General features: G+C 46.0%; 2 protein-coding genes across 2 annotated transcripts in view; both read left to right on the top strand.

The window, feature by feature from the left end:
- Positions 1–18262, top strand: part of nars1 (asparaginyl-tRNA synthetase 1) — a 51539-nt gene extending 33277 nt beyond the window's left edge. Inside the window, exons 13-15 of the mRNA XM_083638650.1 lie at positions 2499–2630; positions 15635–15766; positions 17531–18262. Coding sequence (XP_083494776.1) covers positions 2499–2630; positions 15635–15766; positions 17531–17662 — 396 coding nt within the window. The 3' untranslated portion in view covers positions 17663–18262. The remainder of the gene's footprint in view (positions 1–2498; positions 2631–15634; positions 15767–17530) is intronic.
- Positions 18263–23526: 5264 nt separating this feature from the next.
- On the top strand, positions 23527–24831 carry LOC310777699 (uncharacterized protein; the record flags this gene model as incomplete). Its single annotated transcript, XM_083638073.1, has 1 exon — positions 23527–24831. The coding sequence occupies one exon, from the start codon at positions 23527–23529 to the stop codon at positions 24829–24831; it is 1305 nt and encodes a 434-aa protein (XP_083494199.1).
- Between the last annotated feature and the right edge of the window lie 957 nt (positions 24832–25788).

The following is a 25788-nucleotide window of genomic DNA, read 5'->3' as shown; positions in this document are numbered from 1 at the left end:
CTTCACTGTTTTATTGAAGGAAATTATTTTTGAGGTGTGACTACATTAGAAAAGATTAGCTTCAGAGTCAGTGATGTGCTTGAAATGTTTAATTTCACAAAAGGCCAATTATCTCAGCTTCTAGAAAAAAATTGCTGTTTCTGGATGAATCAAGCTATCTTCTCCGGCTCATAACTAAAGAACGGAAAATGGGATCAATAAACTTTTTTTTGCAGATGATAGAATAGAGTCTCATCGTTCTTTGTGCGTGTTCAGTGTTTACATAGTAATATCACACAATATTCTGTGGGCCTCGAGAAATCACTGAAAACGCTCTGAAACTCTGGCACTGGGAGCATCCGTCCTCCAAAAGTGGCTGGCACTCAATGAGTTAAAAACATATAGGCATGTAATTCAAGATAAGTGCCTTTTATTTCATATTTCATAGAGTTCAAATAAGACTTTCTGAGCATGACCAGTTTGACTTGTTTAAATTTAAAAACATATAGGCCTGTAATTCAAGTCTGCCTTATTTCAATTGGTTTTTAGCCCTAGTTGCACTTCTGTTGCACTTTTTTGTTCATTTGAGGTTTATAACAGTGCATGAAGGCATTGTGTGTTTAAATTAATGCGCTGTTTTTTGTGCAATAAATTTGAGTGGTTTAAAAAAAAATCTGAAATTTGGGTCGCGACTTCATGACAAGGAAAATAGTGGGTCCTGAGGCTACACCAGTTGAGAACCACTGCCATAGAGGAGTGAGTTGCAGTAGTCGAGACGGGAGGAGATGAAGGCGTTGGATGAGTGTTTCGGCAGCAGGATGAGAAAGGCAGGACCGGATCTTGGCAATGTTGCGGAGATGGTAGAATGAAGATTTCATCATATAGTAATTAACACCCGCCATTAAATTAGTTGTTAGACAGACACACAAAAGTGGGGTAACAAAATCTGCCTGCCTGGTAAAAAAAAAAAGTGCATCATGGCAGGTACAATTTCTAACCGACCGGCCACCTTGGCTGACAACAGGCTCATCAACGCTTTCCCGTGCCGGCCATATGCTAGCTTTCAAGCTAGCCTTGTTTGCTGTGTGATTAGGGGTGTCACGATACATTCAGTTCACGATACGATACGTATCACGATACTGGGTTCACGATAACGATACGATACGATTTTAACAATATTTTTTTAAACTTGAATAATGACAATATATGACTGGAAAAGTAGTATTTTATTTGAAATGCACAAATACAAAACATGCTGTTGTGGGAAATTGTTATTACAATAACAACTAGAAAAAACATGAGATTGGAGATAAGGCTTATCTTGAAATAGAATGAGTTACACCGTCACTTAGATTTACTTTGAACTAAAAGGTTTCTCCGCAGTATAAATTCTCATTATGCATCTTCAGTTTTTCTTCAAACTCAAACAAGACTTTTCTTAATCTATTTTTTATGCATCTTCAGTTTTTCCTGTCAAGTAAACAGTTTTGCCAGAAACTCAATTGAATGGTTTCTCTCCTGTATAACTTCTCATGTGTCTCTTCAGAGACTTGTTCAACTGAACTACTTTCCACACATTGAACTTCAACAAACAAAGACGTTTCTTAGTCTATTTTTTGAATTTTTTTTTTTTTTTTTTTTTTTTTTTGCGATATGAGATTTCATCTCAACGATACATATCGTGACGTTTTACTATCGCGAAATTTTGTGGGACGATATATTGTGACACCCCTATGTGTGATGCAAATGGAAAATGTGCACGCTTCTCATTTTCCCTGACTAATATAGAAGAGAAGTCTGTCTGATATAACATAATTTACTCCGATTTAAATAACTTCACCGATGAACAACGCTGATTTATTTTGCACATGATCTCACACATGATATCTGAAAACTGTCAACAGTTTTGCAGACATTCATTTAGTTTGACGACAGTCATTGAGAGTTGATTTGAGTTCAAGTCATTTGTGCATGAATGACATCACTGGTCCACACCTTCACTGCATGACAATGCCTCCTGTTTCCTTCACCTGTGCTTCACGTCTCTCTGTTCATCCTGTTTCCTTCACCTGTGCTTCACGTCTCTCTGTTCATCCTGTTTCCTTCACCTGTGCTTCACGTCTCTCTGTTCATCCTGTTTCCTTCACTTGTGCTTCACATCTCTCTGTTCATTGTCACCTGGAGTAAACGTGGTCATATTCGAGATTGGGCAAGGTCACTGCCGGACTGCTGAGTTCCAGACTCACCACAAGGGGGCAGCGCTGGCTTTACTCTTAACTTTATTCTCGCTTCAGTGTGGTACCAACCTCACCTCTGACACGTTGTGTTCGACCAAGGACAATTACATAAAGGAGATAAAGGGAATGAATGGTGCCGAGTAGAATAAGCTTCAATTCCGACATCACCAACAAGTCTTTTTAGCTTCCATTTTAGATTGTATAGTATTAATTTAAGTATTCTGTCTCTCATTCTCTCTCCCTCTTGCTCTCTCCCTCCCTCCCTCTCCCCCTCTGTCTCAGGATATCCCTGAGGCTCCAGAGCGCGTGATGACCGACTCGATGAACGAGACGATCTTGCTCTGTCGCTTCCCTGCTGAGATCAAATCCTTCTACATGCAGCGCTGTCCCGAGGACCGCCGCCTCACTGAGTCGGTATGCAACACACTCTTTCTTCTTCTGCTGATTCCAAACAGCAAACGTGCACCACATCACTTCCTGTGCGGCAGGAAAGAGCTCCCAGACACCGGAGCCCTGTTGGAAGCCGTTCCCTATGACAGAAATAGTGGACTGTAGTGTGTTGGCCATTTTGCACTAGTGTCCCAATTCTCAACTGTTCATTTGATTCACTATATAATCCACTGTAAAATACCCACAATGCACTGCAATTTCTAGTGAACAGCAGATGTACCCATTACATTACATTACATTACGTCATTTGGCAGACGCTTTTATCCAAAGCGACTTACAATAACACATTTTTGTCAGCAATAGAGCAATCCACTATGCAACACACAGTCTGTGACAACTACAAATTCTGAGGGAACAGTGGTACAAGTTTAGTTTAGGTTAGTAGTTGTTGTTTTTTTTGAAAGAGAGAGAAAGAAGTTAGATCAAGAAGGGCCCAGATGGAGCCTGAAAAGGTGCGTCTTTAGTCTTTTCCGAAAGATCGGCAGTGATTCAGCCATCTTGACCGAAGGTGGAAGCTCGTTCCACCATTGAGGTGCCAGGGACGAGAGGAGTCGAGATCGGGATGAGCGACTTTTGAGCCCCCGTAGCGAAGGAGGGGCGAGGCGTCCTGCACTGGTGGAGGAGCGGAGGGAACGGTGAGAGGTTTGGAACCTGACCATAGATTGCAGGTACAGGGGAGCTGACTGGTGTGCAGCCCTGTAGGCCAGTACCAGTGTCTTGAATTTGATGCGAGCTGAGATGGGAAGCCAGTGGAGGTCCTGGAAGAGGGGAGTGACATAAGAGAATTTGGGTTGGTTGAATACCAGACGGGCTGCAGCGTTCTGAATGAGCTGAACCTGTAGATGTACCCCACATGTTCTCCCATATACCACAATGCAATGTTGTTTACCAAAGGAGAAGAAGAGTGAGGTAGTGTCTGAAAGTCGTTTGATCGTTCCCCATATAGTTCACTATCTGATAAACACTACATGGGGAATAGTGAGCAAGTGAATGAGTGACCACCATTCTGAACACAGAACACAGCTCGGCTGTTTAGAGCAGACGAGAGAGAGAGAGAAAGAGAGAATACTGCTTTCTAGGGGTGGGGAAAAAATCGATTCACCTAAGTATCGCGATTTTTAATGTCACGATTTTTTGGATCGATCTTTTATTCCAGAATCGATAATCGCAAAAAAAAAAAAAAAAAAAAAAAAAAAAATTGGGTGCTTGCAGTCAGGCCACTCACTGAACAGCAGGCCAGGCGCCGCCTACTGGTTTACTAGTGGTTTTATTACTTTATTAGTTAGTCTGAAGTAATAATTACACTTCAGGGTTAAAGTGGGTGCATCTCATTGTAAAATTGGACTTCAAACGGCCCAAATCTGGCTTCAAACGGCCCAAATTTCACGCGCGTTGGCCCATATCGGCCTGGCCTGCTTGGTATCTAATGCCCGGCCTGAATTATGATCCCAGTCCGCCCCTGTTTTTAACTATATCGCCCAGCCCTACTCATGATATATAATATACAGTCTCTAGTGTATGATTCAACTTTTCCCATGTTCTAATCTAGTGTAAAAAAGCAAACAAACTGAAAAAATAAAAGAAAAAAATAAACAAAAATCGCAATAAATCGCAATATCGAATCGCAATAATCGTAGAATCGCAATACTTGAGAATCGCAATATAAATCGAATCGGCACCCAAGAATCGTGATAGTATCGAATCGGGAGATAAGTGAATCGCCACAGCCCTACTGCTTTCGGCCAGCAGATCCCGTTATTGGATGCTTTGGGATTTTTGTTTGTTGCACAGGTAGAGTGACTGTCACCTTAAGGCACAGGTAGAGTGACTGTCACTTTAAGGCACCGGTAGAGTGACTGTCACCTTAAGGCACCGGTAGAGTGACTGTCACCTTAAGGCACAGGTAGAGTGACTGTCACCTTAAGGCACAGGTAGAGTGACTGTCACCTTAAGGCACAGGTAGAGTGACTGTCACTTTAAGGCACAGGTAGAGTGACTGTCACTTTAAGGCACAGGTAGAGTGACTGTCACTTTAAGGCACAGGTAGAGTGACTGTCACTTTAAGGCACAGGTAGAGTGACTGTCACCTTAAGGCACAGGTAGAGTGACTGTCACTTTAAGGCACAGGTAGAGTGACTGTCACTTTAAGGCACAGGTAGAGTGACTGTCACCTTAAGGCACAGGTAGAGTGACTGTCACCTTAAGGCACAGGTAGAGTGACTGTCACCTTAAGGCACCGGTAGAGTGACTGTCACTTTAAGGCACAGGTAGAGTGACTGTCACTTTAAGGCACAGGTAGAGTGACTGTCACCTTAAGGCACAGGTAGAGTGACTGTCACCTTAAGGCACCGGTAGAGTGACTGTCACCTTAAGGCACAGGTAGAGTGACTGTCACCTTAAGGCACCGGTAGAGTGACTGTCACTTTAAGGCACAGGTAGAGTGACTGTCACCTTAAGGCACAGGTAGAGTGACTGTCACCTTAAGGCACCGGTAGAGTGACTGTCACTTTAAGGCACAGGTAGAGTGACTGTCACTTTAAGGCACAGGTAGAGTGACTGTCACTTTAAGGCACAGGTAGAGTGACTGTCACCTTAAGGCACAGGTAGAGTGACTCACCTTAAGGCACAGGTAGAGTGACTGTCACCTTAAGGCACAGGTAGAGTGACTGTCACCTTAAGGCACAGGTAGAGTGACTGTCACCTTAAGGCACAGGTAGAGTGACTGTCACCTTAAGGCACAGGTAGAGTGACTGTCACCTTAAGGCACAGGTAGAGTGACTGTCACCTTAAGGCACAGGTAGAGTGACTGTCACCTTAAGGCACAGGTAGAGTGACTGTCACCTTAAGGCACAGGTAGAGTGACTGTCACCTTAAGGCACAGGTAGAGTGACTGTCACCTTAAGGCACAGGTAGAGTGACTGTCACCTTAAGGCACAGGTAGAGTGACTGTCACCTTAAGGCACAGGTAGAGTGACTGTCACCTTAAGGCACAGGTAGAGTGACTGTCACCTTAAGGCACAGGTAGAGTGACTGTCACCTTAAGGCACAGGTAGAGTGACTGTCACCTTAAGGCACAGGTAGAGTGACTGTCACCTTAAGGCACAGGTAGAGTGACTGTCACCTTAAGGCACAGGTAGAGTGACTGTCACCTTAAGGCACAGGTAGAGTGACTGTCACTTTAAGGCACAGGTAGAGTGACTGTCACCTTAAGGCACAGGTAGAGTGACTGTCACCTTAAGGCACAGGTAGAGTGACTGTCACCTTAACTCATTCAGGGCCAATGACGTCTTTGACGTGTTATCAGGAATAGCCCAGAGGGCCAATGACGTCTTTGACGTGTTTTTGTTTTTATTGGTGCAGCGCCTGCAGCAAACACTTGCCCAGCCTGTCACACAGACACAGGTCCCTGCCTTCAAAGGGTAGCCGACAACACGCGATCAAACACATACCGCAGCTGTTTTTTTGAAATGGGGGAGGTGGCAAGAAGACAAAAGCCGTGAGAAACGCTTCCTCCTTGCAGAGTAGGAAAGAGACGCCATTGTGTACGGTTGTGACAGTGTGCTGAGTTGAGTTGAAGTTGAAGTTGAAGAGATTACAGTAGCTAGTAGCCTATAGTCGTCAGTTTAGTTAGCGTTAGTTAGTTGTAGTATAGTCTGTAGTTTAGTTTAGTTAGTTAGTTGTAGTAGTCATAGTCTAGTCAGTCATGGTGAAGTCAAAAGGAAAGACCAAACACCACATCGCCCCTCGGCGCGGCGGTGCCCGAGCTGTTCGCCTTGCTGCTGGCCTTGCTGCTGGGCAGCGCACACTGGATGAGATGTTTGCGGTTGTCACACCCGTGACCACCATCGATCCGGTCCCAGCGCCTGGTCCCAAACCCAAGCCTCCTGTGTCCCAGCTCGAACGAGACGAGACTGAGTCAGAACTTAGTGACGAGGAGGAGATCGGGGGCAACACAACAGACATGATTCCCCAGGACGAGCCATTTTCCAGGGCGCATTTGCGAGACGAGACTGAGTCAGAACTTAGTGACGAGGAGGAGATCGAGGGCAACACAACAACAGACATGATTCCCCAGGAAGAGCCATTTTCCAGGGCGCATTTGCGCCGTGCAAAGACGCCCCGGGATTACATTGAAAGTGACTTTGACTCTCAGCCATCAACCTCCCATTCTTCTGAAGAGGAGATGGTCACACCGTCGCCAGCTGTCCATGTCGAGGGCGAGGAGGACTGGAATCCAATGCGACAGGACCCCGATGATCGTGGTAAGGAGTAATTTTGTTGTTTATATATATGCATATTGTACAGACAGTACCAGTACCAGCTTCACGCACAAAGTCCCAGTGATGATGTCATCACACTCACACAAAGTCCCAGTAATGATGTCGTGTGTGTGTGTGTGTGTGTGTGTGTGTGTGTGTGTGTGTGTGTGTGTGTGTGTGTGTGTGTGTGTGTGTGTGTGTGTGTGTGTGTGTGTGTGTGTGTGTGTGTGACTACTGACTACACTGTCTCTGCATTCTATGATCGTATAGTTTACTGAGACTAGTACACTACACTGTCTCTGTACTAAATGTGATTATATAGTTTACTGAGACACTACACTGTCTCTCTGTACTAAATGTGATTATATAGTTTACTGAGACACTAGTACAATACACTGTCTCTCTGTACTAAATGTGATTATATAGTTTACTGAGACACTAGTACAATACACTGTCTCTCTGTACTAAATGTGATTATATAGTTTACTGAGGATATGTTGCTTTTATTTCAGATGAGGACGAGCCGAGTGTTGCAGAACCCAGTGAGCCCACATCTAGTAAACAACCGAGATCAAAAGGTAAGATCTTGTTTCCCTCTTTTGTGTCTTTGTCCAAAATGGCTGATCTACAAGCTCACAATTATACATGTTGTGTGTGTGTTGTAAATTGTATTGTAATGTATGTATTTCTTTATTTACAGGCCGTGGTGCAGATGGAGAGCCAATGGAGGGACAGCAACCCAAGAAGAAGGGGAAAAAGAAAGACACCAAAGGTATGTTCATTTTCCCTCTTTGCCCAATATAGCTGATCTACAAGCTTGTGTGTGTGTGAGTGTGCTATAGTAATGTATTTGTATTTCTATATTTTTATAACACCTATCCTGTATCCAGAGCAGCAATGGTACTGCATGGATGAGGTGCCGTGGGAGCCGGAGGACATCCCGTTCACTGCTGTTCCTGGCCTGCTGAACAGTGCTGCTGCGCTGGAGTCGGACAAGCCGGTCGACTTCCTAGAACTCATCCTCACTGAAGAGCTGCTCCAGTATATTGTTGAGCAGACCAACCTGTATGCACAGCAGACAATTGAGGCTGGCGCAACAAGTGTGAGGCTCGAGGCATGGAAACCTCTTGACATCCCAGAACTGAAGGCCTACCTAGGGCTCCTCTTCCTGACTGGGCTCATTGTAAAGCCTGACCTAAAGACTTACTGGTCCACGAGCGAGGTGATGGAGACCCCCTATTTTGGTAAGACAATGTCCCGAAACAGATTCCAGATCATTACACGTTTCCTGCATTTTACTGACAACACAGCAGTGAGAAACAAGGATGACAGGTTGTTCAAAGTCCGCCCAGTCTTAGATATGCTAGTGAACAAGTTCCAGGAACTCTACCAGCCAGGCCAGAACATCTCAATAGATGAAGGAACTTTACTGTGGAGAGGCAGATTGAGCTTCAAAGTTTTTAACCCACAGAAACCTGTGCGTTACGGGATCAAAAGTTATGTGTTATGTGAGTCCCAGACAGGATTTTGTTATAATTTGATGCCTTATTGTGGAGACGGTAAATCTCTTGTAGATACAGTGTGTGGTCTCCTGTTGGGGCTGGAACAGCAGGGCTACAAACTGTATATGGATAACTTTTATAATTCTGTTACCATGTGTGATATCCTGCTAAATCTGGGGACACATGTATGTGGCACACTGCGAAAGCATAGAGGAGAACCACCAGCTGTACACCATGCTGAGAAGGCCACCCTGCAACCAGGGGGCAGAATTGCCTTCCACACTGACCGGGTGCTGTGCTTGGCATGGCGGGACACAAATGTTGTCAGAATGGTGTCCACATTTCACCAGGACGAGATGAGACAGGTCTTGACATGGAAGAAAGGTGTGAGGGGGAAGGTGGTGAAGGAGAAGCCTGTCTCTGTGATAGAGTATAACCAGTCGATGAACGGTGTTGATAGGCTCGATCAAATGATTTCGTACTATCCGTTCATCAGGAAATCCTATAAATGGACTACTAAATTTGTCATGTACATGTTCGAAATCTGCCTCCACAACGCCTTCGTCCTGTACAGAGCTAAAAACCCACAGGGCACAGTACAGACCATGCATGCATTCCAGGAGAGTCTGATACAGGCGTGGACCACTGCCACAAAGCTCCATAGAGCTCCATATGCTGACCGTCCGAGTAGGCTGTCTGCCAACCTGGCAAAGCATTTCCCTGTCAGGAATGACCCCACCCCCAACAATGACAACCCAGCAAAGCGATGCAAGGTGTGTAAGACCAACGACAAGAGAAAGGAGACACGTTTCCAGTGCAACTTCTGCCGCATCCCCTTGTGCAGGGTCCCCTGCTTTGAGGTCTACCATGACACTCTGAACTATAAAGACTAGGGGTGTCACGATACACTAGGTTCACGATACGATACAATAGATGATATTGGGTTCACGATAACAATACGATACGATATTTTTTGCGATCGATTTGTAATTTGAGGGGGCATCTTTCATGCTAATTTGAGTAATTTCACCATTTTCATCCTCCGTGTCTGTAACGTCCCTCGTCTGTTCAAACAAAGCAATGAAAAGGAGAGCGAGCATGCAATCAGATGCAGATCAGTGCCACCATGTTCAGCTTATTTTTCTCGCGATATGAGATTTCATCTCAACGATACATATTGTCACGTTTTGATATCGCGATATATTGTGGGACGATATATTGTGACATAAAGAGTAAATTCCCCTCAGTGGTAGAACGAACTCCCCACTGAGGTCAGGACGATTTTTTTGCGATCGATTTGTAAGTTGAGGGGGCATCCTTCACGCTAATTTGAGTAATTTCACCATTTTCATCCTCAGTGTCTGTAACGTCCCTCGTCTGTTCAAACAAAGCAATGAAAAGGAGAGCGAGCATGCAATCAGATGCAGATCAGTGCCACCATGTTCAGCTTATTTTTCTCGCGATATGAGATTTCATCTCAACGATACATATTGTCATGTTTTGATATCGCGATATATTGTGGGACGATATATTGTGACATAGAGTAAATTCCCCTCAGTGGTAGAACGAACTCCCCACTGAGGTCAGGACGGCCGAATCCCTGCCCATCTTTCGCCGAAGATTGAAAACTCCTTTTCTTTTCTCAACTTTTTATTTTAGTTTTCAGTGAGTCCACCTTTGAAAAAAAAACTCACCTTTTCAAGCTCCACTTGAGTCCCTCCTGAACTAACCCTTTTGATGTAGCATCCCCCCCCCCCCTTCTCCACCCCAAACCCCCTCCCCCCATCTAGCATCTCCCCCCCCTTCTTCACCCCAAACCCCCCCCCCCCCCCCCCAAAAAAACAAAAACAAAAACAAACAAAAAACATTGATGTTTTACTCTACTGCTGCAAGGGTGTATCTGTGTAGATGATGTTCCACAGTTGATTCCACTAATGTTGACAATGTGACATTGTAAGTCGCTTTGGATAATAAATGACGAAATGTAATCTAAAGAGACACACATGGGCCCCGCGCACACACATTCACACTCACACTGAGTAAACTGCATTGTTGAATGTAAAAAAAAGCACTTCATGTGTATATATATATTATTATTTTTTTGTCATTTGTATCATAACGAATAGTATTTACATGTCTGATGTCAATACAGTTCAAAATAAAAGAATTGAGAGCGAGATCTGACTGAGATTGTCTTCTTTACAAAAATGCATTTTTCTCCTGTTTCTCTTCTCAAACAGACTTTTTGGGTGAAAACAGGGTGTATATAAATGGCTATAAGTAGAGTACAGAACATGCTAAAAGCTCACTTTTTTTTTCCTGGTGAACCCAGAGACGTACATCTTCATTTTGAGGTATTGCAAATCACTCTGGTGCTAATAGATAATTTACTGTGGGTCTTGAAAGATGACCAACAATTATGAAAATCTTTGGCCTGTGCTAAATATTGGCAGTCCTAAACTGGCCCTGAATGAGTTAAGGCACAGGTAGAGTGACTGTCACCTTAAGGCACAGGTAGAGTGACTGTCACCTTAAGGCACAGGTAGAGTGACTGTCACCTTAAGGCACAGGTAGAGTGACTGTCACCTTAAGGCACAGGTAGAGTGACTGTCACCTTAAGGCACAGGTAGAGTGACTCACCTTAAGGCACAGGTAGAGTGACTGTCACCTTAAGGCACAGGTAGAGTGACTGTCACCTTAAGGCACAGGTAGAGTGACTGTCACTTTAAGGCACAGGTAGAGTGACTGTCACCTTAAGGCACAGGTAGAGTGACTGTCACCTTAAGGCACAGGTAGAGTGACTGTCACCTTAAGGCACAGGTAGAGTGACTCACCTTAAGGCACAGGTAGAGTGACTGTCACCTTAAGGCACAGGTAGAGTGACTGTCACCTTAAGGCACAGGTAGAGTGACTGTCACCTTAAGGCACCGGTAGAGTGACTGTCACCTTAAGGCACAGGTAGAGTGACTGTCACCTTAAGGCACAGGTAGAGTGACTGTCACCTTAAGGCACAGGTAGAGTGACTGTCACCTTAATGCACAGGTAGAGTGACTGTCACCTTAAGGCACAGGTAGAGTGACTGTCACCTTAATGCACAGGTAGAGTGACTGTCACCTTAAGGCACAGGTAGAGTGACTCACCTTAAGGCACAGGTAGAGTGACTGTCACCTTAAGGCACAGGTAGAGTGACTGTCACCTTAAGGCACAGGTTCACTCACCTTAAGGCACAGGTAGAGTGACTGTCACCTTAAGGCACAGGTTCACTCACCTTAAGGCACAGGTAGAGTGACTGTCACCTTAATGCACAGGTAGAGTGACTGTCACCTTAAGGCACAGGTTCACTCACCTTAAGGCACAGGTAGAGTGACTGTCACCTTAAGGCACAGGTAGAGTGACTGTCACCTTAAGGCACAGGTAGAGTGACTGTCACCTTAAGGCACAGGTAGAGTGACTGTCACCTTAAGGCACAGGTAGAGTGACTGTCACTCTACCTGTGCCTTAAAGGTCCCAATTCGTGCAGCTGTAACCTCTTAAAAACATGTGTCTCTGGTTCATAAAACATGATTCTGGATTAATTTGTCGAAAATATAGCAACCCCGTTCGTTCTGACGGAGTTCTCACTTCCTCATCTCGTCGCTTCCCAAGAATGGTCTGTTTCTATAATATATTCAGAACTAACAGTTCCCATTGGCCGCTGAGGGAGAGCCCGCCCCAGGCTCCCAGCGGCCAATCAGATTAGCGTCCGTGGACCAGCACGCTAGGTTGTGTCCACAACTAACGTTAGCAACGAGCTATCGCTAACTTAACGGTTGCTAAGCTAAAGAGGACATCTCAAAATGCCTAGACTTACCGAATGCACCTCCGCAGTTGCTGGATCACGTACAGTTGGCGTCGCTCCAGCTAGAAGTGTTAATTTTGTGGCTATAGACAAAATGGTGCAGGTAGCTTGTGTGAGAGAGACGCGCGCAGTATGCTTGAGGACCATCGTGACGTCCCAATACCCCGTCTGGGGAACAGAGCGTTAGGGGGCGTGGCTTGAAGGAGACTGCAGGGGGAAGCTGGATAGGGACAAATCCAACTGTGGCAGTTCTGAGGTTGTGACCACTCATTACAGGGAGGGATGACAGCAGTATACAGTATATGCATTTACAAGTAAAAACAGCTTTTGCACAGAATGGGACCTTTAAGGCACAGGTACAACAATAGGACTGTGACTTGTTAGTGAGCCAAGTAAAACCCTTTTTACACTGGTCAAAAAGCCCACTATACAAATTAGTGGCATTTTCTTCAGTCTAAAAGCTTCCAAGCCGCGCCATTTACCCGATAGAGCGACCCTGCAAGTGAGGTGGAAATCCTGGCAGTGGTCCAACCCGTGATTTTCCGTGAGTTGCCGCCCCTTTTCCAGCGTGAGTCAGTGAGATTCAGTTGTTCCCACATGCTGAAATTTGACTTTCTTGCCGAGAGAAAATTTACTTGTTTAAATTACATTAGTTTGACATTTTTATCCGCAAGTTTTCATTTTGTTTTGGCTGGCCTGACACTACTGCTCATAGGGCAGCCATGAGAGAAGGGAAAAGGGAGGGGGAAGAGACAGCCCGCAGCGGTGGAGAAACGCGGCTTGAGACAGAGTGTGATATAAAAGTTTAAAAGGCGATGCTGCTGCTACCCCCTGCTGCTTTCCTGCGTAACAAAAACACCTGTACTAGTGGGACTTCTGATGTAAAACAGGTATTAGACAGCTTTTTCAAGTCACTTGTGACTCAGGCCAAAATTCATTCTCATGTGACGATATTCACGATTATACAATTAATGGAAATTCACCACAATCCCTGAGTGTTTATTATTGTGATAAGCGATAATATCTTATATTGTCCCACCTGTGCTCAGGAGGTCCCAGTATCAATCAGAACTAATTGTCAAACAGCTCTGCACAAATTAGATTCTCCTCCATTTTGTTTCCCAGGGATCAGGTTTTTGTTTTTTTCCTGTGCATCACATTCAAAATCCCAACAGAGTGGAGCAAATGCACCGATGCAGTTAGCGTGCTGGAGGCCTGGCCATGGTACAGTTAGTATGCTGGAGGCCTGGCATGGTACAGTTAGTATGCTGGAGGCCTGGCCATGGTACAGTTAGTATGCTGGAGCCCTGGCATGGTACAGTTAGTGTGCTGGAGGCCTGGCATGGTACAGTTAGTATGCTGGAGGCCTGGCATGGTACAGTTAGTATGCTGGAGGCCTGGCATGGTACAGTTAGTATGCTGGAGGCCTGGCCATGGTACAGTTAGTATGCTGGAGGCCTGGCATGGTACAGTTAGTATGCTGGAGGCCTGGCATGGTACAGTTAGCATGCTGGAGGCCTGGCCATGGTACAGTTAGTATGCTGGAGCCCTGGCATGGTACAGTTAGCATGCTGGAGGCCTGGCCATGGTACAGTTAGTATGCTGGAGCCCTGGCATGGTACAGTTAGTATGCTGGAGGCCTGGCATGGTACAGTTAGCATGCTGGAGGCCTGGCATGGTACAGTTAGCATGCTGGAGGCCTGGCATGGTACAGCTAGTATGCTGGAGGCCTGGCATGGTACAGTTAGCATGCTGGAGGCCTGGCATGGTACAGTTAGTATGCTGGAGGCCTGGCATGGTACAGTTAGTATGCTGGAGGCCTGGCATGGTACAGTTAGTATGCTGGAGGCCTGGCATGGTACAGTTAGTATGCTGGAGGCCTGGCATGGTACAGTTAGTATGCTGGAGGCCTGGCATGGTACAGTTAGTATGCTGGAGGCCTGGCATGGTACAGTTAGCATGCTGGAGGCCTGGCCATGGTACAGTTAGCATGCTGGAGGCCTGGCCATGGTACAGTTAGCATGCTGGAGGCCTGGCCATGGTACAGTTAGCATGCTGGAGGCCTGGCATGGTACAGTTAGTATGCTGGAGGCCTGGCATGGTACAGTTGGTATGCTGGAGGCCTGGCATGGTACAGTTAGTATGCTGGAGGCCTGGCATGGTACAGTTAGTATGCTGGAGGCCTGGCATGGTACAGTTAGTATGCTGGAGGCCTGGCATGGTACAGTTAGTATGCTGGAGGCCTGGCATGGTACAGTTAGCATGCTGGAGGCCTGGCCATGGTACAGTTAGCATGCTGGAGGCCTGGCCATGGTACAGTTAGCATGCTGGAGGCCTGGCCATGGTACAGTTAGCATGCTGGAGGCCTGGCCATGGTACAGTTAGCATGCTGGAGGCCTGGCATGGTACAGTTAGTGTGCTGGAGGCCTGGCCATGGTACAGTTAGCATGCTGGAGGCCTGGCCATGGTACAGTTAGTATGCTGGAGGCCTGGCATGGTACAGTTAGTGTGCTGGAGGCCTGGCCATGGTACAGTTAGCATGCTGGAGGCCTGGCATGGTACAGTTAGTATGCTGGAGGCCTGGCATGGTACAGTTAGCATGCTGGAGGCCTGGCATGGTACAGTTAGTATGCTGGAGGCCTGGCATGGTACAGTTAGCATGCTGGAGGCCTGGCATGGTACAGTTAGTATGCTGGAGGCCTGGCATGGTACAGTTAGTATGCTGGAGGCCTGGCATGGTACAGTTAGCATGCTGGAGGCCTGGCATGGTACAGTTAGCATGCTGGAGGCCTGGCATGGTACAGTTAGTATGCTGGAGGCCTGGCCATGGTACAGTTAGTGTGCTGGAGGCCTGGCCATGGTACAGTTAGCATGCTGGAGGCCTGGCATGGTACAGTTAGTATGCTGGAGGCCTGGCCATGGTACAGTTAGCATGCTGGAGGCCTGGCATGGTACAGTTAGCATGCTGGAGGCCTGGCCATGGTACAGTTAGTGTGCTGGAGGCCTGGCATGGTACAGTTAGTATGCTGGAGGCCTGGCCATGGTACAGTTAGCGTGCTGGAGGCCTGGCATGGTACAGTTAGCATGCTGGAGGCCTGGCATGGTACAGTTAGTGTGCTGGAGGCCTGGCATGGTACAGTTAGTATGCTGGAGGCCTGGCCATGGTACAGTTAGTGTGCTGGAGGCCTGGCATGGTACAGTTAGTATGCTGGAGGCCTGGCCATGGTACAGTTAGTATGCTGGAGGCCTGGCATGGTACAGTTAGCATGCTGGAGGCCTGGCATGGTACAGGAAAGCTTGAATGTGTATTTAACAAGCTGATCAGCTGACCGGCTCACCACCTGTTCCCGGTTGCCGTCTGTGTTGCAGGTTGACGTGTTGATGCCCAACGTAGGTGAGATTGTGGGCGGCTCGATGCGTATCTGGGACTCTGACGAGCTGCTGGAGGGATACAAGAGGGAGGGCATCGACCCCACTCCCTACTACTGGTACACCGACCAGGTGAGCTCTGTGTGTGTGTGTGTGTGTGTGTGTGTGTGTATTCACTGTTCAGTGGCCCTGTGTAGCTCCATGGGTAGAGCAGGACACTTAAAGGAACACTCTGCCCATTTTCAACCAGCTTTGTATCATTAGAACATCAGTAGTATATCAGAAAACTGTAAACTGTTTTGAAGTATGTCATTTAATTTGACAGTTATTGAGTGTTAAAGTGTGGACCAGTGACATCACTGGTCCACACTAACTCAAATTAATAACTCATTAACTCAAATCAACTCTCAATAACTGTCAAACTAGATGAATGATGAATGGTTTGAAAATGGGCGGAGTGTTCCTTTAACACCAGGTAGCACTGAAGTCATGTGACACTTCCGTGACGTCAATGTTCCCGGAAGAGTATTTCCCCTTCATATTCTCATTGAGATTTGGATTGTGAGGCATAATGGCGTAACCAGCCCAGGTAGACAAGACCAGTGGTGAAACCATGGTCTAATGTTCCTGTAGAAAAACCACAAGTCTCTAAGATATCATCCTTGTTTAATCTGATTGGCCAGAAATGCTGGGATGGATTATTTATGGGATGAGTAGATTCTTCACTCTTACCAATCTAATACGTACACACTTTTCCACGTTTTATTCAACTCTGAATCAGATGTTTTATGCTCACGATTCTCTCGAAGACCAGTTGGCTTCTTTCCAGGCTTAAAACTCTTTTAGATAAGGATTTTTTGAAACGTGAGGAGGAAAATGAAAGGGGAAATACTCTACGGGAACCCAAGGTGACGTCACGATGGAAGGAAGACATTTAAAGAATCACTTTGGCCTTTGGTCACATTTGCATTTGTCATTATTTTATAGACTAATTTATTGATTTTAATTGGTTTATTTATTGTGTGTTTCATGTTTAGATTGTTACTTTTGGTCTTACTCTTGTTAGTTAACATTAGGGATGTTCATCCGTTATCAAAAATCGATAATTGATCGTTAAGGAATGGAATCGATCATGTGGAATTTTTATCGATTTTGTTATTATTAAAAAAAAAAAAATGCGCACTAGGTTTAGGTGGAATTCGTTTCTCCTCGCCACACTCCATTGCACAGCCGACTAACGTGAGGTGGAGCTTCATATAGTCTCTAGTTTTCTGGCTGGGCACGGGCCTTTGTGCCAACAAAACTGTTTTAAACATGGGGAATTCACACCGGCATGCGCCGGGGACAGCAGAGTGTTGGAGAGGAGACACATTGAAATAAAGAGTTCATTGAGGAGAACACGTTGTCTTTCGTATTTTCTGCCATAGGCATTCATTTTGTAAAAAAAAAATATATATATATATATACCGGTATATTAAAAAAATATTATTATTAATAAATTGATAATTGATCGTTAATTTTCCCCGATTTTTGGTTATGGAAATTTTTCAAAATGAACATCCCTAGTTAACATCCAGGAAGTTTAGACGCCACCGCTTCGTGTCGAGCAGCAGAGCAGACAGCCAATCGGCACCCTGTTAGATAGACGCAAAGCCGTTGTTTTGCTTTGATTTGATTGGCTGACGGTCAGAGGGAGTGTAAGGTGGCCGGCGGGGACCAGTTTGGAGAACAGGCTTAGACTGACTTTAGAAACCCTTTCGAGTCGTCAAAGTACAAGTCAAAGTCACTCAAGTCACCAGAACACAAGTCAAGTCTCAAGTCTTCTCTTCATGCATGAAGTCAAGTCTCAAGCAATTCAAAGTGTGACTGGAGTCTGACTGTGTTTGTGTGTTTCAGAGGAAGTACGGCACCTGTCCTCACGGCGGCTACGGTCTGGGTCTGGAGCGCTTCCTCACCTGGCTGCTGAACAGACACCACATCAGAGACGTGTGTCTGTACCCACGCTTCATACAGCGCTGCCGGCCATGAGAGCACACACTCTCTCTCTCTCGCACACACACTCTCTCACACACACTCCCCACATTAGTCTCTCTCCCACAAATTGTGAATATCTGGCATTTGGCAGCGTTCAGTAAGCCATGACGTGTCTTGTTACGGTCTTAAAATAAATACACAAAGTGTGACTTCCATATCTGTCAGTAGGCTATGTTATTCCTTTTACACAGACACACACACACACACTCTGCTGTCCTTCGTACTGGCTTAGCTTTAGCACCTGTTAGTGTTTGAATATGACATCTCACTGATGGACAGTGTGGATCTACTTTACTCAGATCTACATTGGGAGCTGTAGGTCCGCATAGCATACTGTATGTTCATATGGGGGGGGGGCGGGCGATCTCATTGGTTAACAAGAAATATAACATGTTCACATCATGATGTCGGTAGTAATGAAGTCATGTGAAAATACTCTCCACATCTCACAATAGAAGTGATCAGATAGATTCTTCTGAGCGTTACTTCAGGCAGGGTGTTGAGCCGAGTTCGAACTGTGATGGTTAGAGATTATTTGCCTGCAATGGAGTCAAAATCATTTATACTTTAAGGTCTACATTTATGTTTTCTAAATCTCATGGTTGCATTGTCGGGGGGGGGGGGGGGGGATAGTCAATAGTCATTGAATCTTAAATGGTGTGTTAGCATCGTTGGCGTTTCTCAACAACAAAAAACACGCTAGCTTGTGGCTCGCTGTGTATCAGCATTTTTAGCCTTCCGCATTGAAACTACAATGACATGGCTAGCTGTTAACTCGTGGCTAACTATGCGTTAGCATGTTGAAACAGTGGCATGACTAGCCGCTGGCATGTGGGTAACTGTCCTAGCATTGTTAGCGCTCTGCATTGAAACCAAGAGGCACGAGCAGCTGCAGGCTCGCGGCTTGTGCCGCATTCCTACATGCACACTATAAAACAAGTTTTCAGATTATGTACAGTATGTAGATATACTATTTTTCAACTTGGATTTGTGATGAATCCTGATTTCTCAGACGTCCTGAATTCTGATATCTCTGCATTTTAGTGTAAGTTGTGATTAAAACCAACACCAATGGGGCGTCCGGGTAGTGTAGCGGTAGATTCCCTGCCCAACATGAGGGGCGGAGGTTTACCCCCTCCGGTGTGACCTCCGGCTTGGTCGGGCGTCCATATAGGCACGATTGGCTGGTGTCTGCGTGTGGGAAGCTGGATTGGGGGGTATGTCACTGCACTAGCGCCTCCTCTGGTCAATCGGGGCGCCTGGTCAGGGAGGAAGGGAACTGGTGGGAATAGCGTGATCCTCCCACGTGCTTACGTCCTGCAGGTGAAGGTGAAGTCGAAGTCTACGGCTCTCCCCAGATCAGCAGAGGATGGAGCAGCGACCGGGGCACCAGGGGGGGCAAATTGGTCAAGTACAGTACAATTGGGGGCGAAAATGGGGTATAATCAGGGGGGGGAAAGACATGGCATCACAAAACTAGCAGCTGACAAACGCAAAGACTGAATCGTGACAGTTACAGCTTCAATCTTACATCACTCCGACACGTCATTCATTCCTTACTGACTTGGAATGAGAAACGCCAACGGTGCCGACAAGCCATTTTAGAGCAACGTGAGCAGAAATGGATCAACTTGTTCCACTAGCATGACAGTTCACCGGTGAAAAAACGACGTCCCCATTCAAATTCAAAACGTCCATACGACAATAAAAAGTGCAAACTAAAGACATGTCTGACACCAACACGCTTTCCTTAAGTCTGAGGATTCTCTCCTGAGAGAAGCGCTGGTCGGTGAAGTGTTTGGACTCTGGAGTGTGAACGATCAATGAAATAACCTCTGGATGTACGCAGTTTAACCTTTCTCTGATTGATGCAGTACAAATGTAATGTCCTGGAGGATGTGAAGGGGCCGTTCTGCTCCGTCAGGCAATAAAGGATTTCTGTACTCAAGCCTCGAGTCCGAGTCGTGACTTTGGGTGCATCCTAAATCTCTGTCCACGTTTCCTTCACTTGTCTTTTCCCCTGCGTCTTAGTCGCTCCCACAGAGGATGCAAGCAAAGAACCATGCGAGGAGAGCGCCAACGAGGAGATGTGTTCACTTTTCAGAGAAATAACAGTCTTCACTTCACTGTGCAGCTAAGAGTATAATGTCTAGCGACTTAAAGGATGGGTTTACCGATATTCAACCCACTTTGTAATAACATATCTCGGTAATATAAGCACATGGGCAGTGTTTATCTTCTCTCTCTCACTCTCTGTTTACCTCACGGAGAAAAATCCTCCTGCAGAAACTCCCCAGCTGCAAGTCATTAAAGGAACACTCCGCCCATTTTCAACCAGCTTTGTATCATTAGAACATCAGTCGTCTATCAGAAAACTGTAAACGGTTTTGAAGTCTGTCATTTGACAGTTATTGAGTGTTAGTGTGGACCAGTGACATCACTGGTCCACACTAACTCAAATTAATAACTCATTAACTCAAATCAACTCTCAAACTGTAAACGGTTTTGAAGTCATTCATCTAGTTTGACAGTTATTGAGAGTTCCCCTTTAAGGCTCTCAATGGGATTCTCCTGGATGTGCGCATACTTAAAAAATACAAATACGGTAAACAATAACCAGTGTTGGGGAAGCTACTTTGAAAGCATAGCTTTGGAAGCTACCGACTACTTCGCCATAGTGGAAACTACAGCAAAGCTACCCTGCGAGAAATGTAGTTTAGGAAACTACAAGCTACGCAGAAAAAGTATAGTTCAAACAACATTCAATTGATTTGACAATGTATGTGTGATATATGAAATGAAGGAGAAGAAATGCCAGCACTCTCAAAATGTCCTTTTGTTCATTTAATTGAAGCAGATGGCAGGTACAAACGTTTCGACAAAAGTCTTCCTGAGACTTTTGTCGAAACGTTTGTACCTGCCATCTGCTTCAATTAAATTAACAAAAGGACATTTTGAGAGTGCTGGCATTTCTTCTCCTTCATAGACTTTTTTGAGCCGTGCACCCACCAACTGTTTTTTCTGTGAGTGTGCTTGCTTTTCCCCTTTTTCATTGATATATGAAATAAAACAATCGCCTACAAAAAAGTATTATGCCAGCAAAAATATGCCTTTCAATTGAGTTTGACGCCCAATACATTCAATGTTGTAATTTTGTTGTAAACAAATCTGGGTTCTTCTGGGTTTTGTTTGATCAGACAAACGGCAAAGACTTGACTAGGATTGGTTAAGGTTAGTGTAAGAATATCAGGGCAAGCCAATCAGAGGCAGTGTTGGCTTTGTGTCAAGAAGTATAGTAACATTAGTGGGATCCTCGCTTCTTCATGGTCTGTGCTGCCTTCAAAGCACTCAGGGTGAAAGAAAAAGAGGCAGTCCTGTCAAAGGAGGTTCTGGTTCAACAGTTATGGTCAAATAAATATGTATATTCCTTTAATTTTATTGCCCAAAATTGTAGTTTGAGCAGTCAAACTACACAAAAATGACCAAAAAGTAGTTGGCTCACTACGCAAATATCAATGTAGTTGAACTACCAGCAAGCTACTGGAAAATGTAGTTCAATTACATCGCATCTCGAGCAGAACTTCCGCAACTCCGTTGTGACGTAAAACGCATCAGAACGGAGCACTTTGCCAGAGGAGGAAATGTGAGATCTCTGTGAGGAAAACAGAGAGAAAAGGTAAACACTGCCCATGTGCTTACAGTATATTACCAAGATTATGAATGATACAATGTGGGTTGATTATCAGTAAAGCCATGCTTTACGTGTACAGAGGGGAAAAGCTCAATGGCAAATTGTATAACCTAGTGTTAGTGAGAGTGATCGCTGGTACCATGGTCCAGAGCTGAGAGTCGACAAGTGTTTTTATCTTATTTTATTTTATTTTATTTTATTTTTTTATAGTCGACTAGTCTGTGAAAGCCCTAATGGATGGATCTCATATCTCTGGTTTGATGGATTTGTAGCTCTTATGTCTTGTTCACTCTTTAGATCGTATCTTCTCAATCATCTCCCTGTGGTCACTCTCAATACGATCTTGTTTCTCATATCAGATCAATGTGGGTTCATGACCTGGTTCTCTTTTCTAGTTATGTCTAGATTAGAACATACCACAAGGGTTCATCAAGCATGCCATGATGCTGCTTTATCTTGGTCAAAATCCTGGATGGCTTTTGTCTCAGTAAGAACTAAGGCCCTGCCTCCAACAGGCAGGTTACAGTAGGTTAGATGTAATAGAGCTCACCCTAAGTAGGGATTTCACTCAAGTCATGTAGAGTTTCAACAGACTTTTAAGGGCACTTTTAACCAAGCCTCAGTTACACCCATGCAAAACTGATGAGAGAGCAGCCTAAAAAACCACACAAAATAGGGACATTTGGTGGAAGACAGAAGCAATTTTAGCTTGTTTCCTATTTCAAGCTTTCTTTGCTTACAGCACGGTTTCAATTTTAAAAAAAATCTATTAGTATGCCAATTGGCTGTGCACCATAAGTGAATAACTGACAATATAACCCCCGCAATTATCACATAAGACAAGGTATACTTAATAAGATAGTGTCATTTATATATACAGTCTATGGTCATTGCGACCACTGCTCCTGGCCTGCCCCTCGGAGGAAAGGACATGCCTGGATGGGTTAAATGCAGAGGACACTTTTCACCGGCCACCGTCAGCATGAGTGTGTTGTGGCCGCATGCATGTATCGTGGCGTTCGTGTGACAATAAAAGACGGGCTCGTCCGTTTACGAGAGTTTGTACAATATCAGTAAAGCATATTGAGATATGTTTTGACGTGTTAAAAAGGATATACAATTTAGATGGTTCACATGATCGCAACTTTACTTAAAGGAACACTCCGCCCATTTTCCACCAGCTTTGTATCATTAGAACATCAGTAGTATATCAGAAAACTGTAAACGGTTTTGAAGTCTGTCATTTAATTTGACAGTTATTGAGTGTTTAAGTGTGGACCAGTGACATCACTGGTCCACACTAACTCAAATTAATAACTCATTAACTCAACTCTCAAACTGTAAACGGTTTTGAAGTCGTTTGACAGTTATTGAGAGTTGATTTGAGTTTGATTTGTGTGTCGATCCTGTGCCTCTTTTTGTTTTTCACCTATGGTTTTACCACATTTTCCAGGTCAGTTTTGGGTGGAACCTCGGCGATAAACCAGAGGGGGTTCAAATTAGCAGCCATTCAGAGTGAATGTCAAAGGTCAATCCTATCATACCCAGAATGCATTGTGAGACATTTGAAGTTGGGTGGTGCTGGGTTTCGTTCGGTTTTATGGGAGGCTTTGTTTGTTCGCTGAAGGAGGTGAATGGTTAGATCAATGTTGCCATGCGGTCCGTTTTGGGACATTGATCCTTCTCCCATTGGGTTTGCGGTGAGACATTTTCTGCTTTGAAGTCACTCCAGATGGTGTAATCACCACATGTGAGATGTTCTCCATTACTCCAGTACATCCAGTACATGTGCATCTCTGTGCACCTTGTCTTTTCTCCTGTTTGTGTACAAAGCGAGCATGTGTCTCAAAACAGCACCTCCGCAATGAGTGCTCTTGGGCCCTGGAATCAATACCCCCATATCACGAAAGAATACAGTCGCCTTGTATTGCAACCTGCTTCATTTCATATCCCTTAGGAGTCACCTAATATGTTCTTGCCTACCCCCTACTAACCAATGCCCCCAGTGTTTTCTCTCCCTCGTTTCCCTCATTGGCTTAACGGCAGGTAAGTGCGACTACCTGGGGCAATATAAGGAACGTAGAAGACCGCATCAATCACCGACTGGAGGGGATGGAGTGAAGAGTCGGCATCATCAGCAGAGCTACACTGTGCCAAGCCCCTCAGCATGCCGTCCATTCGCCTGGTCTTTCTGTTGTCCACACTGCTTGTGGTGCTGATGGCCACCCTGACCTCCAGCGCCAAAACCACACGCTGGCCAGCCAAACGTCAGACGACCAAGCCTCCCCGAGCCAAGCCTCCTCGGCGGACCACCACCACGACCCCGGCCCCTTCCGTGCACACGGAGACCACTGACATCCTGATGGATGCCTACTCGCTGCCCACGGACAGCACCACCTACGCCATGGACGCCTTCCCCACCGGGTTCCACACAAACGCCGTGCCGCTCCCCCCTGAGGCGAACCTTGCCAATTTTACCCTCGACTACAAAGAATGCATCTTCAACGCTTGCGCCGGCCCGCCGGGCCTGCCGGGGGAGAGGGGCCTTGCGGGGCTGCCGGGGCCGAAGGGCGAGCTAGGGCCCGTAGGTCCTGAAGGCATGGAAGGGCTCGCCGGAGCCCCCGGACTCAAAGGCGACAGAGGTGACAGAGGTGAACAAGGACTGCCCGGTAATTACAAAGGTGAACCAGGCCCCAGAGGAGACAAAGGTGAACGTGGCTTCAGTTTGAAAGGGGACCCGGGACCAAGAGGAGAGCCTGGACCGATTGGACCTCCGGGCAAAGAGGGTCCCCCTGGGGTAGCCGGGATAAAGGGCCCGAAAGGTGAAAAGGGCGAGGGTTTAGGTGCACCGGGCACCCCGGGAGTGAGTGGAACTGACGGTGCACCGGGAGAGAAAGGGCCTCTGGGAGGGAAGGGGGAACCCGGGGCCAGAGGGCCCCCGGGTTCCCCGGGTGCGAGGGGTCTCCCAGGGGTGAAGGGGGAGAGAGGTCCTAAAGGCGGACGCGGGGCCCGTGGCCCTAAAGGCCTGCCAGGTGAAAACGCGGAGCCGATCCGTTCCGCCTTCAGCGTGGGCTTGTTCCCCAGCAAGTCCTTCCCGCCGCCAAACCTGCCCGTGAGGTTCGATAAGATATTTTACAACGGGGAGGGGCACTGGGACGCGGCGCTCGCCAAGTTCAACGTCACCCACCCGGGGGTCTACTTGTTCACGTACCACATCACCGTGCGGAACCGGCCCCTGCGCGCCTCCCTGGTGGTGAACGGGGTACGGAAGCTGAAGACACGCGACTCGCTGTACGGCCAGGACATTGACCAGGGCTCCAACCTCATCCTGCTGCAGCTGCTTGAGGGCGACCAGGTGTGGCTGGAGACCCTGAGGGACTGGAACGGTGTGTACTCCAGCAACGAGGATGATAGCACCTTCTCCGGCTTCCTGCTTTACCCTGACAAGGTCGACCCGGGTGCTGTTGTGTGACATCACCACAACCTTTGACCTTGGAAGGACATCTACTTTCTGACCCCTTGTCATCTTCTGCACAACCTTCTGCTTATTGCACTGCTCGGTCAAATCGATATGGCTCCACTAGATGGCACTGTGTACCTGCTTGCTGCTGTCATACTAACCAAACGCTTCGCCCGCCTTGTTGTATTTGAACATGGATGAGTTTTCATTGTACCACTGTATGCAGCACTTTCATTCTTTCTCACAATGCATTAAAGGAAAACAAAAACAAAGGTGTATGAATTTCACTCCAGTCATGTAGAGTTTGAACAGACTTTAACCCATTGGTACCTGATGCAGCATTTGTGTGTGTATCCCTTTAAGACCGAGAACCGCGTGACGCGGTACGCGGTCTTAAAGGGATACACACACAAATGAGGGATATACACGCAAATGCTGCATCAGGTATCAATGGGTTACGGGCACTTTTAACCAAGCCTCACACCCATACAAAACTGTTGAGAGAGCAGCCTCAAAAACCTTTAGTTGGACACAAAATGGTGCGCATTTGGTGGAAGACAGAAACTATTTGAGCTTGTTCTTTATTTCAAGCTTCCTTTGCTTACGGCACAGATTCAATTAATTGACACAAAATGGGAATCATAGTTGGCAGACAAGAAGATGATTAATTTGTTTAACCTTGTGCCTCACTTTAAAACGGCCCCATTAGAGGAGAAAAAAGTGTAAAAGAACTGCCATAAAAATGATATATATACAGTATTATGCTCCAAGTTAAATGTTTCCTGGTCACTTACGATTCATCTGCTGGCTGGTTGGCTTGCTTCCAGGCTTAAAACTCTTTATAGAAGGATTTTTGGAAATGTCTATGGAGAAAATGAACAGGGAATTCTCTTGTGGAACCAGAACTGCGAAAAAGTTGGTGGTCACTGTTGAGCTGTATAGCCCCCAATAGAGAGCCAAAGTGACACG

The sequence above is a fragment of the Poromitra crassiceps genome (genome assembly GCF_964638095.1).
Source record: "Poromitra crassiceps genome assembly, chromosome: 6".
Taxonomy (NCBI): domain Eukaryota; kingdom Metazoa; phylum Chordata; class Actinopteri; order Beryciformes; family Melamphaidae; genus Poromitra; species Poromitra crassiceps.
The sequence above is the reverse complement of the archived record's forward strand: the minus strand, read 5'-3'. Positions and strand labels throughout refer to the sequence as shown.